Source organism: Podarcis pityusensis, assembly GCF_964106645.2.
Source record: "Podarcis pityusensis genome assembly, chromosome: 8".
Lineage (NCBI taxonomy): Eukaryota > Metazoa > Chordata > Lepidosauria > Squamata > Lacertidae > Podarcis > Podarcis pityusensis.
In genome coordinates, this window is record NC_138033.1 from 56,440,007 (window position 1) to 56,457,199 (window position 17,193).

Sequence of the window (17,193 nt, forward strand, 5' to 3'; positions counted from 1 at the left end):
AATTCAAATACAGTGGTGCCTCGCAAGACGAAATTAATTCGTTCCGCGAGTGTCTTCGTCTAGCGGTTTTTCGTCTTGCGAAGCAACCCTATTAGCGGATTAGCGCTATTAGCGGTTTAGCGGCTATTAAAGGCTTATCGGTTTAGTGGCTTAGCTGCTAAAAGGCTATTAGCGGCTTAGAAAAAGGGGGGGAGCGGAAAAAAAATCTCAAGACTCGCAAGATATTTTCGTCTTGCGAAGCAAGCCCATAGGGAAATTCGTCCTGCGAAGCAACTAAAAAACGGAAAACCCTTTCGTCTAGCGGGTTTTCCGTCTTGTGAGGCATTCGTCTTGCGGGGCACCACTGTAACGTTAGATACTCTTGTTAAGAACAGTGTACATTTTGCAGACAATAAATTGCTCCATCCCATCACATTTTTCTCTCTTGTAGTGAAAATGCATTCTACTGCAGTGTTAGAAATTAGCAAGGCAGCAGGTGCATTTTGCGACTGGCGCAGGTCCAATTGTGATCACATGGAGATCTATGGACACCAGGTTGGCAACTGGGGAAAGCAAAATGTCACTTAGAGAAGGATCTGAAATATTTTCATTGAAGCTTCAATTTGCTTTATTCTGGATTGTTTTATTTGATGTTTGTTGTAATTTGTTGTAAACCACTTTGATATTTGTTATTTAAAATATAAAGCAGTATTTAAATGAAATGAATAATAATGACAATAATAATAATAATTAACACCTCCCCCAGTGGCACCTAGACATTCCATTGTGGCGACCGTAACCTAGGTTTAAGGTGCCATTTGATGATTAGATTATATATTTGAATTTCTAACACTGTTAAGGATTCCTAAACTGTCAGCACAATCTGTTTTGTGTGTTTTGCAGAAGTTCATTCTTTGCATTAGATTATGGTATCCTCTCTTTTGTAGCACTACTCTTCATTGTTTCTCTTTCACAACTCTCATGATTTTATATTTGATCTATGTGGTTTTGCTAATGTAAGATACTGTAAACACGCATTATTTTTTGTGAGAAAGTATCCTGGAAAATGAGTGATGATGATGATTTCATTTATTAAATTTGTATACCACCCTTCATCCATAGCTACCAGGGCAGTTAACAACATAAAATTACAAAATAAAAACCACAAAGTACATAGTAAAAATAAGAACAACAGCAAACCAAAAATGTGAAAGATATGCAGTGAGGAAATCCATCCAGTGTTTTAAGCAATTACATGCACTAGTACAGCTGTTATGGCATGAATGTGAGAGCTTTGATGCACGCTGGGAGTTCTGCATGATCAGAGGTTTTCCTATTCACTTCAATGGTCTAATAATGCTCCATCCTCATAATCCTTTTGTGGAGGATGAGCTCTATACTGACTATGAAGTTCTGTATAGATTTGTATTGAAACTAAACCTTGATCTTCTCCTTGTATTGTTTATACCATATAAAAATATAGTTTAGCATTTGAAATTTATACTGATAGTTGCTTATATTGTGGGACTCCATTTGTTTAATTATATGTAGCCTACACTTCTTGAAACTATAGCATCTTCCAACAATTAAAACAGAAAAAATAAAAATAGTTTATTATTTTAAAATAATAAAACCACACATCTAACCAGTCAGAATCTAGCAACATTTAGTTAAAAACTTGCATATACAAAAATGAGTTCACTTTCATGTGTTACAAGGAATTGTAACACATGAAAGTTAAAGTTCCCAGCTAGTAGGAGATTGGATCAGGCTCTCTTCCACGATCTTATAAGTAGATAGGCTCATTTGTGAGAAGATGTAGTGAAGATATACCAGGTTTAAGTCCAAGTTTTTATTGTACCAGGAAGGTAGTTGGAAGTCAGTGCCATTAGCTATAAGTTTGCCTATCTGGCATATGATTCCAGTTAAAAGATGGGCAGCTGTGTTTTTGCACACTTTTACATTAACTTAGTAGTAACAAAAGCATTGGCAGTGAATGAAATCTATTCTTCAGATAAGTGTAAAGTGGTACCTCTGGTTACGAACGCTTCAGGTTACAAGCTCTGCTAACCCTGAAGTAGCTGCTCCTGGTTGCGAACTTTGCCCAAGGATGTGAATGGAAATCATGTGCCAGAGGCATGCACGCAGCAGGAGGTACCATTAGCGAAAGTGCGCCTCAGAATAAGAACAGTTTCAGCTTAAGAACGGACCTCCGGAATGGACCTCCGGTATCACTGTATAGCCTTCTTATTAGGTTTGCTTGTGGGAGGAAGGGCAGGATATAAATTTAATAAATATATATAATAAATAAATCTGGTAAAATTTGTTCTTGAATACAGCATCCACTTGTAAGTCAAGGGTATGCTTTAGATCCATGGGTATCTGATTCCGCAGGGAGAATGCTAGAGAAAGGGTTCCTAGACTGCAGGACCACATCGTTCCAGATTTGTTTTTTTTTTGTTTTTCCTCCTCATTCCAAAACTTTTTTCCAGAACTGAGGTCACCACTTGTAGATGTGGTAATAATGCTGGAAATCAGAATATTTCATATTTACCCTACTTGTGGCTTCATAATATTTATTTGTTTGATACTTTTATTCTACTATGTAGTCCTAAAAGACACACAAAGCTGCTTAAAAATATTTGCACAATACAATTACATTCAAAAAGATTTGCACAGATAATAAATTATGCCAGGTTTTTTTGTCCTCATTTTTTGTCTTCTCTGGTGTCTGAGGGTGTCCACTTAGGACCCCTGAGGTTAGTGAGTCTGAGCAGCCGGATCTTACTCAGTGAATGTTGAAGCCAACTGTGCTGGAAGTTAGCAGTTCACATGCAACAGCTCTTACTGAGCACCTCTGAAGCAAGGGAATGAGGCTGAGTTGCTGGAAGTCACTTAGCCCATTATGAAAGAAAGAGCTCCCACTGAGGACCTCTGAAGGCAAGTCTTGATAATAATGTAAGAACTGTGTCCATCCTGGTGCATGCAGGAAATACACAGGCAGGATATGAGGCAGCAGCCCTCTCCTATATGGTTTCCCCTATCTGGTGTTCAAATTATATCATAGAATCTTAGAATTGGAAGGGACCCCAGGGTCCTCTAGTCTAACCCCCTGCAATGCAGGAATATCAGCTAAAGCATCCATGACAGATGACCATCCAACCTCTGCTTAAAAACCTTCAAGGAAGGAGAGTCCACTCCAAGAAAGGAGAGTCTCCTGAGGGAGACGGTTCCACTATCAAAAAGCTCTTACTGTCAGAAAGTTATTCTGTATGTTTAGTTGGAATCTCCTTTCTTGTAACTTGAAACCATTGGTTTGAGTCCTACCTTCCAGAGCAGGAGAAAACAAGCTTGCTCCATCTTCCATGTGACAGCCCATTAGATATTTGAAGATGGCTATCATATCTCCTCTCAGTCTCCTCGTTTTCCAGGCTAAACATACCTAGCTCCTTCAATAATTCCTCATAAGGCTTGGCTTCTAGACCCTTGATCATCCTAGTTGCCTTCCTATGCATATGTTCCAGCTTGTCAACATCCTTCTTAATTTGTGGCTCCCAGAACTGGACACAGTATTCCAGGTGTGGTCTGACCAAGGCAGAATAGAGTGGTACTATTGCTTCCCTTGATCTGGACACTATACTTCTGTTTATTTATTGCATTTCAATCTTGCCTTTGTAGTTCTGAAGAAGTGCTAAAGATGTCTAGTGTCAATAATGAAAACAGAACAAACGGGAGGGATAAACCATGAAAAAACTTCTTTAAAGAGAGTAGCAGACCAAATAATAGAAGGCCAATAAAATAATTTTAAAAGCTTGGTTCCTTTTTTATGAACAGCACTGAGTTTGCTTTTGTCACAGAAAAGCAGGATATAAATGTCCAAATAAGTAAATAAAATTTGAGTAGCAGATAAACCACAAGTTCATTGAACCGTACTGTTTTGGAACATGAACATTTTATATAGTCTACTTTCCAATTAAAGCATGATCTTTCTGAAGCAGTTTGTAGTCCTAAAATAGCATATTAAACATAATTTGCAATCATACAACACAGAAAAAATACAATAGAACATTGATAAAAAATATAACAGCATCTAGTTCTCATAATTTAATATAGATATGAAACAGTAGAGAAAGTTGGAGCCATAAGAAAGTACCCTTAATACCTGCTTAATTCCATTGGTTGATCCACAAAGTGTTTTAACCTGTACTGATAGATCCAAAAGAATCTGCAGGAAAATTTCCTTTTGACCTTCAAATGAAGATCAGCACCAAGACTACTTAAGCAATCTCTGTCCCATGGCCAAGCTAGAAACTACAGTGGCGTCATTTTCAAAAGCATTGGTATTAATATTTTATTGAAAAGGTTTCAATTATAAAGTAATAAAGTGATGCATAAAAATAAAAGGCACAAAAATGTGTAGAAAATATATATATAAGAAAAAACATCCTCACCCATACATTCTTTTCAGCAAGTACCTGCTTGAGACACCAGCTGAAAGACTGAATTGTAGGATCCAAATTCAAATGATTATTAGTATATTAAAACTATTTTTCAGTCTCATTATTGTATGTAGCACCTTGACATCTGGTTGTGATCTTTAGGTGCTTGACCCATGAGTAGGGTTAGGTATTTTCCAATCCGTTTATCAGTGAACTAATTTCACTGGACACATTTCTTCACCATTTTGGGACAATCTTCTGCCATGCACACTTAAGTCGTCTCCCCTGCTCTCTTAGCTCTTTTTGTCGCCCAATAAATCAAGGCATGCAGCCCTGCTATGACATAGAGAAATTTCATGGTGCTGCTGTATTTATGCCCAAGGTCAGTCTTCATTGCAGAGGCGAGTAAGGCCAACTGCACAGAAGTTTATTAAATCTCTCAGAATTTTGGAAAACAATTAGCTCTATAGGTCTCCAGGGATAGGCAAACCTAGCTCACTTCCCACTCGGGGACCACAAATTCTGTGTGGCCTTGGTATCTAATCATTTTCTACAAGTCAGCTGTGAAGTATATTCCTTCTGTGAATGATATGGTGCACATTTTCAAAACAGATACAGTTTTCATCAGATGGAATAAAGCTGTGTATGAATAACTTTGACTTTTATAAAGATTAATACTTCTTAAACTTTTATTTTCAGTCTGTTACCCATTTCATGGGTTTTGACCATTTCCTCTCTTTATAATATTTAAGGCTGGCCTCCCCTTCCTTCTGCAGCTGTATTACAGAATTATTATTATTATAAACAATATTACTTTTGTGGTGTGGACCTCAAAAATATGTGAGTAGTATGGATTTTGATCAGTAAGGTCTTACCTACCTGTTCTGTCCAAATAGATACATTACAGAAAGGGAAGGAGAGTAAAGGAATATAAAGCAGGCATGGCTCAAAATAGCTTCCGCAAAAACACCTCTGTACTGTCCTGCTAAAATATCAAGTGTTCACATGGAAAAAAATGATGCATGTCATTTTGTAACAGTAAATATCTTATATGGTCCTTGTGCTTCTGGACTTCAAATATTTTTGCTCTGTGGACTTAGTATTATAAAGCTGTAGGAGGGATACTTTGAAATGGATGTCAGATTTCAGTGTGTTACTTGAGTGTGGTGTGGAATACATAGGTATTATTTTCAACTACTGTAGCAGCTGGAAGAGTAAGAGTTAACTACTGTACCACATGTAGGGAAGAACAGTCTATTGAGGGTTAAATTACAGAGTCTAATGGAATAATAACTGGTAGCACCATCTGCTGGCCTACTTCCGCAGAAGGAGTCAGTATTTTTAACGACATCTCTAATATTCATGCTGATGCATTTTGATGCTTTGTGCATTCATTTCTTTCTGTGTTTTGTTGGAATCTGGCTATCTGCTTACAGCTATTGTTGAAATTCTGCCGTTCCATGGAGGTTGACGGTTTCTCATACAGTAGATAAACAGAGGACTCTTGCTTGTCAAGGAAGGAATATGTTGATAATTCACAATGTGTATTTGTGGAAGGTTGTGTCTATCCTGGCTTTCGGCTTACTAAATAGGCCATTTAGCAATCTTCTTTCAATGCTTTTCTCTTGAGCACTACCTCGGGTGGTGAAAAATCAGAGGGCAAGCCTTTGTCTAATGCCAAAAATGTCTTCAGTGAAGAGGCCAAGAGGAAGGGTAAGTGAAAGCTTGAATGAGTGGGAGGAGGAGGGGTTCTTTGGGCTAAAAGGCTAATGGGATTGAATAACCTTCCTTATTACTGGCTGCTGCTGCGGGAGTCGTGCTGCATCGCCATCTTGAGCTTGTTGCTGTTTTCTCGAGTCTTGGTGATTTGTTGTAGCCTGCAGGCCTTGAGGTGGCATTTTACTTAGCTATCATAAACCCTGCTTTCTTCTTCGTGCTGCAGCACTGCTGTTAAGCTTTGATGAGGCACGTATAGAAAAATGTATCCAGTAAAGCGAACTGGATCTGGCCTGAAAATGTGTTTGGAAATTCCTGGCTTTCCCCTATGCTGTAGTCAGAGGCACATTTATGGGTGAGAACATAGCAGAATTGTTATCTGCTTTTTTTGTCTGTTTGGATAGGAAATTCTTTCCATTCCTTACGTTTGTTTTTTTTTTTTAAGCTGTCCTCCGTCAGATCTTCGAGAGGCTGCTATAATTATTTGTGCTAGAAACAGGAATTTCAGTGTGCGTACATTTAGAAACAACAACCAAACAAAGGAGCTGTTTAACTGTTTCCTGTGATCAGTTCTACATGAATTTCTAAACAAAGGGTATTTTTTGTAACTAATTGACTGAAATTGTTTTAGCGTTATATGCCTAGTTTACCTGTGAAAACTAATTTGGCTTAAATATATTGCATCTGAATGTTGAACATTGTCTTATGTACAGATTTTGCTATGACGTTAACTTTTATGTTATGTAAGTTTTTATAAATTTGCTTTTGCTTCATCAGTATATGGTTTCTGTATCTGGCTAGAAATTCAAGATTTATAAAACAATATTTTTTATGTATAAACATTCTTTTTACATGGGAGTTGTATAGAACTATTTGGCTTATCCTGAATATTTTTTTAATCAGTGTGCCATAAATAAAATGTTTTATTACATTTAAAATACAACTTAAATGGTCACAAAAAATTGATAATTGTATGATGAAAATTCTTTTAAATTATGTTTATATTTTTATTCACACTGGTGAAGGGTGAGTAGGTTGTGAATGTAGATTAATTTTCAACTGAAGTGAGATAGCGCATAAAATATGGAAGTAAAAAAGAAGGTAAACAGTAAAATGGAGAATGTGAATAAATGCAGTTGGAACAGGAGTTGTATTATGGCCCACCCTCATCAGTACATGAAGACTGTAAACTGGACCCTCCCCAGGCACAGATGCTAATTTAGTGGACACCCCCCCCTTTATTTTTACAAGGTTGTGAACAATTCAGCCTATGAAAATCTTATGGATAGAGAATTTTCACACTGGACAAATGTTTTTAGAATTTAGAAGTTACAATTTTTAAAGATTTATAACTTCAAACTACACCATTTTTACCTTTTACTTTTCTATAGTACAGCTGCCAGCTCTATTAAAATGAGAGAAAAAACTTAGAATACTTCTTTGAGTTTAACATTTATATGTCTGTTTCCCAAGCCCCCTTTTATTGCACATGCAAAGACCTGGTCTAATACACAGTAATGTAGTAATTTTACTATAACTTAAAGCTACAGTATCCCCTCGATTTTTCTAAATATTGTCTGTGACAATGTCACAAAGAATGCAGATAAAAAGTTGGATAGCTCCCCCCATACCCACTCAGGAATACTATAGCTTTAACAGATGGTGTTTTTATACTGACTTCTGTATGATTTTATGATAGAATTAAAATGTTTTATTTTTATTGCATTTGCATGGATTATCTAACTATATTATATGTGATTAGGGCTTCAATCTGCAGCATACTTATTAGTATGCCTTAAAGAACACAGTAGATCTTATTTTAAGTATAGATGTGTAGGACTGTGCTGCATGACTGCAGTTAGACTATGGAATAAGCACTGGGACTATCTCCTGAGTAAACATGTATAAGCCTGCACTGCAAATGTACAGTATAAGACAACACATTTGTTTTAGATGAATAACGTATATATATTTTTTTTCATGCAGCCTCCTTCCTCCAAGAAAACAGATGGTTCTGGGACATATGCTAAGTTGCAGAATACCCAGGTGAAATCTATGTCTGAGAAAAAACAGAAAAAAAAGGTGGAATCTGAAAGTAAGCAGGAGAAAGCTAATCGCATAATATCGGAGGCAATAGCAAAAGCAAAAGAGAGAGGGGAGCGAAACATTCCACGAGTAATGAGTCCAGAAAACTTCCCAAGTGTTTCAGCAGAAGGAAGAGAGGAAAAGAAGGGCAGGAAAGTTAAATCAAAACCAAAAGACAAAGAAAGCAAAAAACCCAAAACTGGCTCTTCATCCAAAACTAAAGAGAGAGCAAAAATTGGGTAAGTGGGCTAACATTCTGTTGTCTGACAGTTTAGCATCCCAACCATAGCCAACGTTTATGTGGAACTTGATTTCAGCAGGGCTTATATACAATAAAACATGCATAATATTGCAACCTGGGGGTATTTGAAAGAGTTGAGATAACACAGAGAGGATTTTTTTTTTTTTTAACAAGGGTTGAGGAAGTAGTTAGATAAGTTCTATTTTTTTTAAAAAAAAAAAAACTTCTTGTGAGAGTCTAGTTTTTCCTGGGTCATTGTATATCATTGCATGAAAGCAAAATGCCCCAGGAACTCTTAAGCTACTGCAGAAAGTGTTGGAACTTCTAAATGTAGGTGGCATATCTGCTGCTGATTTTTAGTCCAGTTCCAGTCCTTATCCTTAATATGAGAGATAATACAATATTTGATGTATTCATTCTTAAGTGAAGTTTGCATGAAGCAGAATCCTAGGATCTGTGGTATTTGCAGTCTCTGCAGCTCAGACTGGGCAGGAAGATACCCTGCCAACAATTTATTTCGGGTCCCATTTGTTTTCATATATAATATCCTAGCCTTAATCAAAACCATTTTGGGCTGGCTGGCTTTGTATATAATACGCAGGATGTCTCTGTGTGCATCCCTTACTGCAAAGAGCTTTTGTTACTACAATATGTTGAATTCAGTTGTTAGAACTAGGGTATTCTAATATAGTGTATTAACTTAAAACTTTCTCTTATATAATAATTGTGCTGTGGGATAATTTTGTAAGCATTTTGGCCATGTGTTATGATCAAGTGCTATAGTTCTTAGCATTTCTCATAGCAGTATTCTTGTAACAATTGGCTTCTACGCCAAATATGTATTGTCCTTTGCAGTCCTTTTTCCATTGCTGTTGTGCACCTATGTGTGTGTGCAGATATAGATATGTACTGTATAATGTATTTGGGTTTTGTGGGTTTACTTGCACAGCTTGGAATGACTGTTGATCCAAAACTTTTAAACAATCAGATGGGTTGATGCTTGTCTTCTCCCTGGGACCTGCAGGGTTCCATTTCATCAGTGCTTGTGTTCAAAATGGAATTGAGGATGCTACATAAACTCTTGGAATGAGGGGCCACAATGTCATTGATGGGTTTCATCCTCTGATCAAGCTTCCACGTTTGAGTGCTTATGTATTTTTTGCATTGACTGAAATGTCATATAGCAGAAGTGGACAGATATGCTTTCCATCTGGTATGAATTCTGCAGTCCTTTCATTTACATTCCTTTCTACAGACATAGCTATGTGTTTTTTGTAAACTACACTGAAAGAAAGAATATAGTGAAAGAATTTTTTAACCAAATAGATTTAAATTTGAAGTGTTTATAATATTATGTATGCTTTTAAAGAAAAAAATCAACATTGAGCATTGAATATTATTTTAGAATAGTGAAAGCTTTTTAATATATACTTTGTTGCATAGTTCTACACAGGCTATCCTTAGGCAGAGTAATATTTCTGACTTTTAACAGAAAAATACTTATTCTTACTATTTAGTGTGTATTTAAGTATATTGAGTTGTATCCAACTAAATCACACTCAGGTAGTACCCCTGAGAGCATTGGACTTGATTTAGCCATGACTTGAACTCATCATGTTGTCTTCAAAATTGTACATACTAATACAATGTCAGGAAGAATGAAAGCCTAGACATTTTTATTGGTTGTGGAATATCCAATGTATAGTCCTGCCTTTGTCTTCTTCCATTCTACTTGTATATATTTTGTCATATTTCTTATTTTGCCTGGATTAGCCTTCGTATCTGCTTCTATCAAGCACATCCCTCTTATTTAAGAAGCAGTTTATTTATACAGTGCCATCTATGTACATGGTCCTTTTCAAAGAACAAGTTTGACAGATAACACCCCCAAAGGGCTTATAGTTTAAAAATAGATAAAAGGGAAATGGAGGCAGGGTAAACAGGGAAAATATGTAACTATTTGGGTTAGACTTTGTTAAAGGACATAAGATAGTATGCCTAAATTCTTTGTCATGACCCACTTATGCAGCAAAGCTTTCATTTAACTAATCTGAAGTCCCTTAACTGTATCTTCATTGCATTTCCAGAACCCACTAAACTTCCCCAACACATAGCTGTTGCCACATAGTTCTCTCCATTCACTTATAAATTGTTGATCTAATGCAGATTGGAAGCTTTTCCTTCCATTTTGTATTAACCATTGTTTTAGCATTTCATCTTAATTTGGACAAAGCGGCTTACTAAAACCAACTTCAAACTTTTATCTATGAAGCAGAATTATTTTCAATACATTTATTTTATAAGCCTCAACGTCATCCAAAAATGTATTTCAGGGTGGTATGCATTGAATTTAAAATTTACAAACACAATATAAAATGTAACCAATAATCCATCAAAATTTAAAGTAATAAAAGCTATCTAGTTGGCTAAAAAATACTATATTTAAAAATGCCTGGGGAAATAGAAATGTTTTCACCTGACATTGGAAAGAAAGCAGCATCTGTGCCAGGCATCCTCCTTTAGGAAGGCATTCCACACAGGGTACAAATAAGGGCCTCTTCTGATTATCTTAATGCATCTGTAGGTTGGTTCCAGAAGAGGCCCTCCTTCAAATATTTGCATCCCAAGTTGTTTAGGGCTTTAAAGGTAAGCACCAGTACCTTTAATTGGGTTTTGTAGTGAAAATGGAAGAAATAAGAGTTCCTTTAGAAATGATTTAACTTGCCTCTGCATAAATCAACCAGAACCCTAGTAGCCAAATTTTGTTATAGTTGAAGTGTCTGAACTGTGTTCAAGGACAGCCCTACATATAATGCATTACAGTAATCAAACCTAGAATTTACCAGAGCATGGATCAGCATGGTCAGACTGTCTTAGTCTAGGAAAGACCAAAGCAGATGAACTTACCACATTTTAGGATTTGGACAAAACACCAACCTGTGGTTAATTGAAAATAGAAGCAAAAGCTTCCGATAGCATCCTCATTACTACACCAGTAGGGGAGAGTACATACCACTCAGGGTCATTCCACTATGTTATTGTTATGTGCGAATGAGACCTAATTGCTGTGTAGGACTTAGCACAATGTTGCTAATTTGGTAAATATTTAGAAGTTGTCAGGGGTGGCTGGTTCATAAGGGGAAAGGGGGCCGTTCCCCACCAAGAGCAGCCATTGTGCCACAGCAGACCCTGGTTCTCTCTTAACCCCAGAGCTTCAGCTCACTCTTCCTCTCCACTTCTCTCACATCCTAATTGTTCACTCTCTGCCTGTCTTCCAGCTTGGAGTCTGCATTACTATGACATAGGCAGGCCTGCCCACACACCTCTCCAGAAAAAAGGGAGAAATGGTAACTTATTTCAAAATTTCCCATAGGAGAATCTTGTTCCATTGAAACACCTAGTCAATCAGGACAATTATTTACTGCAATTTGTATGAAGTGATTTGTTCCAGACTGATGCCTGCACCCAATTCACTGCAAGAACTTCATACCATTTCCCTCACCAGAGTGGTGTCCCTAGACCAATCAGAATTTAGTTAGGATGCTTTCAGCCAATCATGTTTTTGCTGCAGTATAGTTCTGAGAGAGAAGCTTAGCTAACACATCATTTTGGATACTGGACTGAAGTAGCAGAAGGAACAGGCAGATTGTGTTGTGTTGGTGGAAAGCAGAGGCAGAGAACTGAGAGGCACAAATACAAGATGGGTGACACCTGGCTTGAGAGCAGTACATGTGAAAAGGATCTAGGAGTCTTGGTTGACCACAAACTTGACATGAGCCAACAGTGTGACGCGGCAGCTAAAAAAGCCAATGCAATTCTGGGCCGCATCAATAGGAGTATAGCATCTAGATCAAGGGAAGTAATAGTGCCACTGTATTCTGCTCTGGTCAGACCTCACCTGGAGTACTGTGTCCAGTTCTGGGCACCACAGTTCAAGAAGGACACTGACCAACTGGAACGTGTCCAGAGGAGGGCAACCAAAATGGTCAAAGGCCTGGAAATGATGCCTTATGAGGAACGGCTAAGGGAGCTGGGCATGTTTAGCCTGGAGAAGAGGAGGTTAAGGGGTGATATGATAGCCATGTTCAAATATATAAAAGGATGTCACATAGAGGAGGGAGAAAGGTTGTTTTCTGCTGTTCCAGAGAAGCAGACATGGAGCAATGGATCCAAACTACAAGAAAGAAGATTCCACCTAAACATTAGGAAGAACTTCCTGACAGTAAGAGCTGTTCGACAGTGGAATTTGCTGCCAAGGAGTGTGGTGGAGTCTCCTTCTTTGGAGGTCTTTAAGCAGAGGCTTGACAACCATATGTCAGGAATGCTCTGATGGTGTTTCCTGCTTGGCAGGGGGTTGGACTCGATGGCCCTTGTGGTCTCTTCCAACTCTATGATTCTATGATTCTAACTACTACAAGATAGGAGGACTGCACTTTCTGTTGAATAGAAAGTTCTCCCCCTACACCTTTGTTTCTTCTTTTCCCCCTTCTAATCCTTAGACTTGCTCTCTCGTCACCCTACGTCATCCTCACTGTTTCTTCCCACTCCTAGACTCTTCCCCTACTTCAATCTCTCTCCTTCTCTCCCAGCCCCCTTAAACTTTCTTGTGTTTTTGTCTCTATTCCAAGTGTGCTCTATTGTGGCATTCACCTTTATCAGCTGTTTGCCCTACCTTTTGCTCCATCAGCCGCCACGAGTAGTTGTATGAACAGAGAGAAATTAAAGATAATACTAGAATGGGAGATTGAAGTGTGGAGTATGACTGTGTCTGCTTCAAGCAAGTCATCCTTATCATCACACACAGAGAGAGAGAAAGAGAGAGAGAGGTTTTTCTTCACTGTGACTACAAGGAGAGTGAAAGACACTCCTTACTCAATATATAGTCTTAGTCAAACTGTGCAGTGTTGTGGCAGATGCTTCATTGTGAGGTTGAGATAGCAAATGTTAGTGAGCAGCCTCATAGTCCTAACAACTTAGCTGAAAGTAATTTCAGGGCAGATAACCCAAATGACATGCTGGGACAGATACAGGAATTAAAAGGGTGTTTAGTCATGCCGGCCATATGACCCAGAAAGCTGTCTGTGGACAAACACTGGCTCCCTCGGCCTCAAAGTGAAATGAGCGCTGCAACCCCATAGTCGCCTTTGACTGGACTTAACCATCCAGGGGTCCTTTACCTTTTTTTACCCTTACTTCAGTGATGTAGGCCCTTGAGGAGGAGAAGTTCTCCTTGTCCCCAGAACTCATAAAACCTTTGTTGTCAAAGACCTTGTAGAGAACAAAACTGATTTACCAAGTTTCCAAAAGAAAATATTGATAGTGTGCAGATCCCCACTCCATAATACTCATGTCTATAGTTATAATTTGTGTTGCTGTGGGAAAAAGTATGTATTCCACATGTTTAAGGCGCCACAAAAAACAAGATTCTTTATGTATTCTGATTTATTTATTTATTTATTTATTTATTGAATTTCATTTGCACCTTTCCTCCCCAAATGAGCTTGGGGCAGCAGTCACCAATGTGGTAATACAATACAAAATTCAATAAAATCACTTTTAAAAAGTATAAATACATTTTTTAAAAAATGTGCTTTAAATGTATGGCATAATCATAAACACTTCTGTTTTCTGAAACAAGAAGCATGCTTTCTGTTGTTTTTGGATGCACTGCTAGCACATTTGCAAAGCTAAGCAGGAACCATGTGTTGAGATTCTTGTATTACAGGGCATTGGACTAGATGACCCTTAGGGTTCATTCCAACTCTGCAGTTCTATGATTCTTTTGGCCAAGCAAACATAATCCTGAAGGAGGCATGCCTGCTGCCCACCAGAAAAAGCCAAATGTCTCTTAAGAGAATTTTTGCCACCTACAGTTTGGTCACATCCACACCATACATTTTGTTCATTTATTCTTACGTTCAATTTATATCCCACCCAGGGGAGCAAACACATCTATAATTAAAACAATTTTAAGCATTCTAAAAATAATTTAAAGTATTCCTTCAATCAGTAATTTCAGCATTACCAAGAACAGTATCTTTCAGCCATCAAATGCCTGGGAAATAGGACTATTTTTAAATACTACGTCCACCTGAAAGTGAGGTAAACAATGAGGGCATTCCACGAACAGAGAATCACCATTGAAGAGACCCTGTTGGGTCAGCACCAACTTGACAGCTTCCACTTTTAGTTGTTACCCCTACACAGCCTACCTAATATTTATTTACTGCTTCTGATGTACAGCCTTAACATATTCATGATTAACCCTGAAAAAGATGTGTAATGGTGTAGTTAAAATCAACAGTAAATGTGAAGGGAAATGTTAGTACTAATGGCTTATCATAGGCAATGTCCTATGCTGTGTTGTCCTTAATGAAGCATACCTTTAGACATTGGTTTGGACTTTATGGTATTCAGGTACATTTCAGAATTATGAGTCATAAAGTTGGCAAGATGAATCATGTGCAAGGTCTGGCTGCAGCAGCTGCGTAATGAGAAAAGGAAAAATTTCTTTTTAAATGGGGGTTGGGGAGTACAGAGGATGATGGGGATATCTGCTGTTCGGTGCATATTTTCAAGTCGGGATTGTTTTCTGCTTATCTGTTTGCTTTGTTAGTTAATGGATTTTGTGGTATGGTTATTAATGCATCTTAGTGTGAGTACTGATTTTTACGGTTTATTATTTATATGCATGCTTTGGAAAGAGTGGGTGGGTGGGTGTTCAAATGCCAGGCTTTTGACTTGTTCTTTATATGTATAATGTTTTGATTTGATGTTCAGTAGCAGTGATGTCCAAAATATTTTTCTCCTGACGGACCTTGCCTGGCTCAGGATAGGAGTTCTTGAGTGAATTCATCAAAGGCTAGGAACAAACATAAATGTTCTCTGTGTTAGTCATTGTACTGCTAATTGTCCTTTTAAAAATAATTATAAAATATCTTGCAATCTGAGTTTATATACTGTGGATATGAATTCAGGCAGAGGTAGAGAAGCAAGGTGGTCTTAATGTGTTATGTTGCACATTTAAATTTTGGTTTTATGGAGTTGCATAATTTTACAGTAGTAAGTTGGTGACATTAGCAAACAATTTTCTTCAAGGCTTTTATGATCACATTAATCAGAGATCCAATTAGGTTTTCCATGGGTTTTGCCTAGAGTTGTCATACATCTGCTATGATTCCTTCAGAACATCCAACTAACCAATGATAGCTTTTTGTTTAATTTGAGGGAAAGCACTAAATTAGTCAATCAGATTCTTTTCAGTAACCTTCAGGCTGCTATTTGGGTTAAAGGGACTGTTATCTCAAAAAACTTTACTGTGGGTTTCCTTAACTGAATAATGTTAATACAATAGTAAATCTTCAGGCTCATTGGTAACAAAAACTAGGCTTCTGTCATAAAAAGAAATGTAATGGGCTTCCTGGATTGCTATTCATTCTTACAAATGATTTGACGTTTATAAGTGATCAGTCATCTCAGCCATATGTGACTTGTAATGTAGAAAGCTAATGAAAACTAGTGGTGTTGCTCTAGTGAAATAAGATCAGGGTGCTTTTCTTAAGAACTTGAACGTTTAAAGGGATCCAGATAGTCTTCCTTATTTCTGTAATTGCTTCTAGCAAATTAGATGTTTTGTACATGTGCCATCTACAAACAAGATTTTATGTTAATAACTTTTAAATTTCATAAGCTCAGTAAATTGCTGAGTAATAATAATGGGTGCCATCTGATCTAAATTGTCCCCAAAGTAGATCCAATGGATGTAACGTGGGCGGGTACCACTATTTGCATATATAGTGATTGGTGAATCATTTCTTTAAACCAGCTTCATTTATTCAATTATTTCTTTTAAATATGATACAGTTGAAAATGGTTGAGTCACCCCACTTTCACTGCTTTGAATTATCTTCCAGTGGCCAGTCATGTTTACTGTTTTTGATGAATAGTAACTGCAGCAAATTAATAAAGGCCAATTTTTTTTATAAAAGGGATGGGAAAAGTTCTGTGAAGCAACATAAATTTCTATAGTAAAGCAATTCTGTCATTGCTACATAGTATGTAATTATCAAATCTACATTATGTAAAATGTGCATCTAAGGACATCTCTTTATCTGAATTTGGGTTTGATTGTAATCACATTGTGATTATTTTGAGAATGCATTGAAAAGCAGCACTTGTCAGACTTTAAATATGGAAAATTATATGTATTTGCAGCCCTCTGATTAAAACCAGATGGAATGATATTAATATTGTTCCTTTTTCTGTAACCCTTTGAATGTAAACTCAGAAATAATTAGCACTGTTGCATTAGGGCTATAATTTCCCCTGCAATTCTGTAGTCATTATCAGTTGTTACTAATGAAATGGTTTCTGTACTTCTCGATGTTTCAAAATTTCAAACTGTCAACTTGAATATATTTTTTAGTGTGCTTACTCTGGATTATGTATGAAAATACTTTAGACTGATGCAATATGCACCACTTATATCAATAACTTTTTTTGTTTTGTGTGTTAATAATAAGCACTTCCAGGCAATATGTATAGATATTATTCTACAGTTGTCCATTCTTCTACTAAAGTAAGATTTTTTTTCTGGAGAGAAAAATTGAAATCTCCTCCTCCGGCTAGCACCACATCAGGATTAGGAGGAAATATTTTAAAATGTTGCAGCTTGACAGTGCATCTTTGATGTTAAATACAGAAAACATTTAGTATCTTAAATTTTATGACCAG

General features: G+C 37.2%; 1 protein-coding gene across 12 annotated transcripts in view; it reads left to right on the forward strand.

The window, feature by feature from the left end:
* The window catches only part of CHD9 (chromodomain helicase DNA binding protein 9), an 81,507-nt gene that overhangs the window by 28,658 nt on the left and 35,656 nt on the right, over positions 1 to 17,193 (forward strand). For 9 of the 12 annotated variants that reach the window (XM_081015350.1, XM_081015346.1, XM_081015353.1 and 6 more), the window contains one exon: positions 8,121 to 8,458. In XM_081015350.1, the coding sequence (XP_080871476.1) occupies positions 8,121 to 8,458 (338 nt within the window). Of the gene's footprint in view, positions 1 to 5,753; positions 6,132 to 6,243; positions 6,490 to 8,120; positions 8,459 to 17,193 lie in introns of those variants that run through there. The other 3 variants (XM_081015357.1, XM_081015347.1, XM_081015349.1) reach the window with 2 other exon arrangements.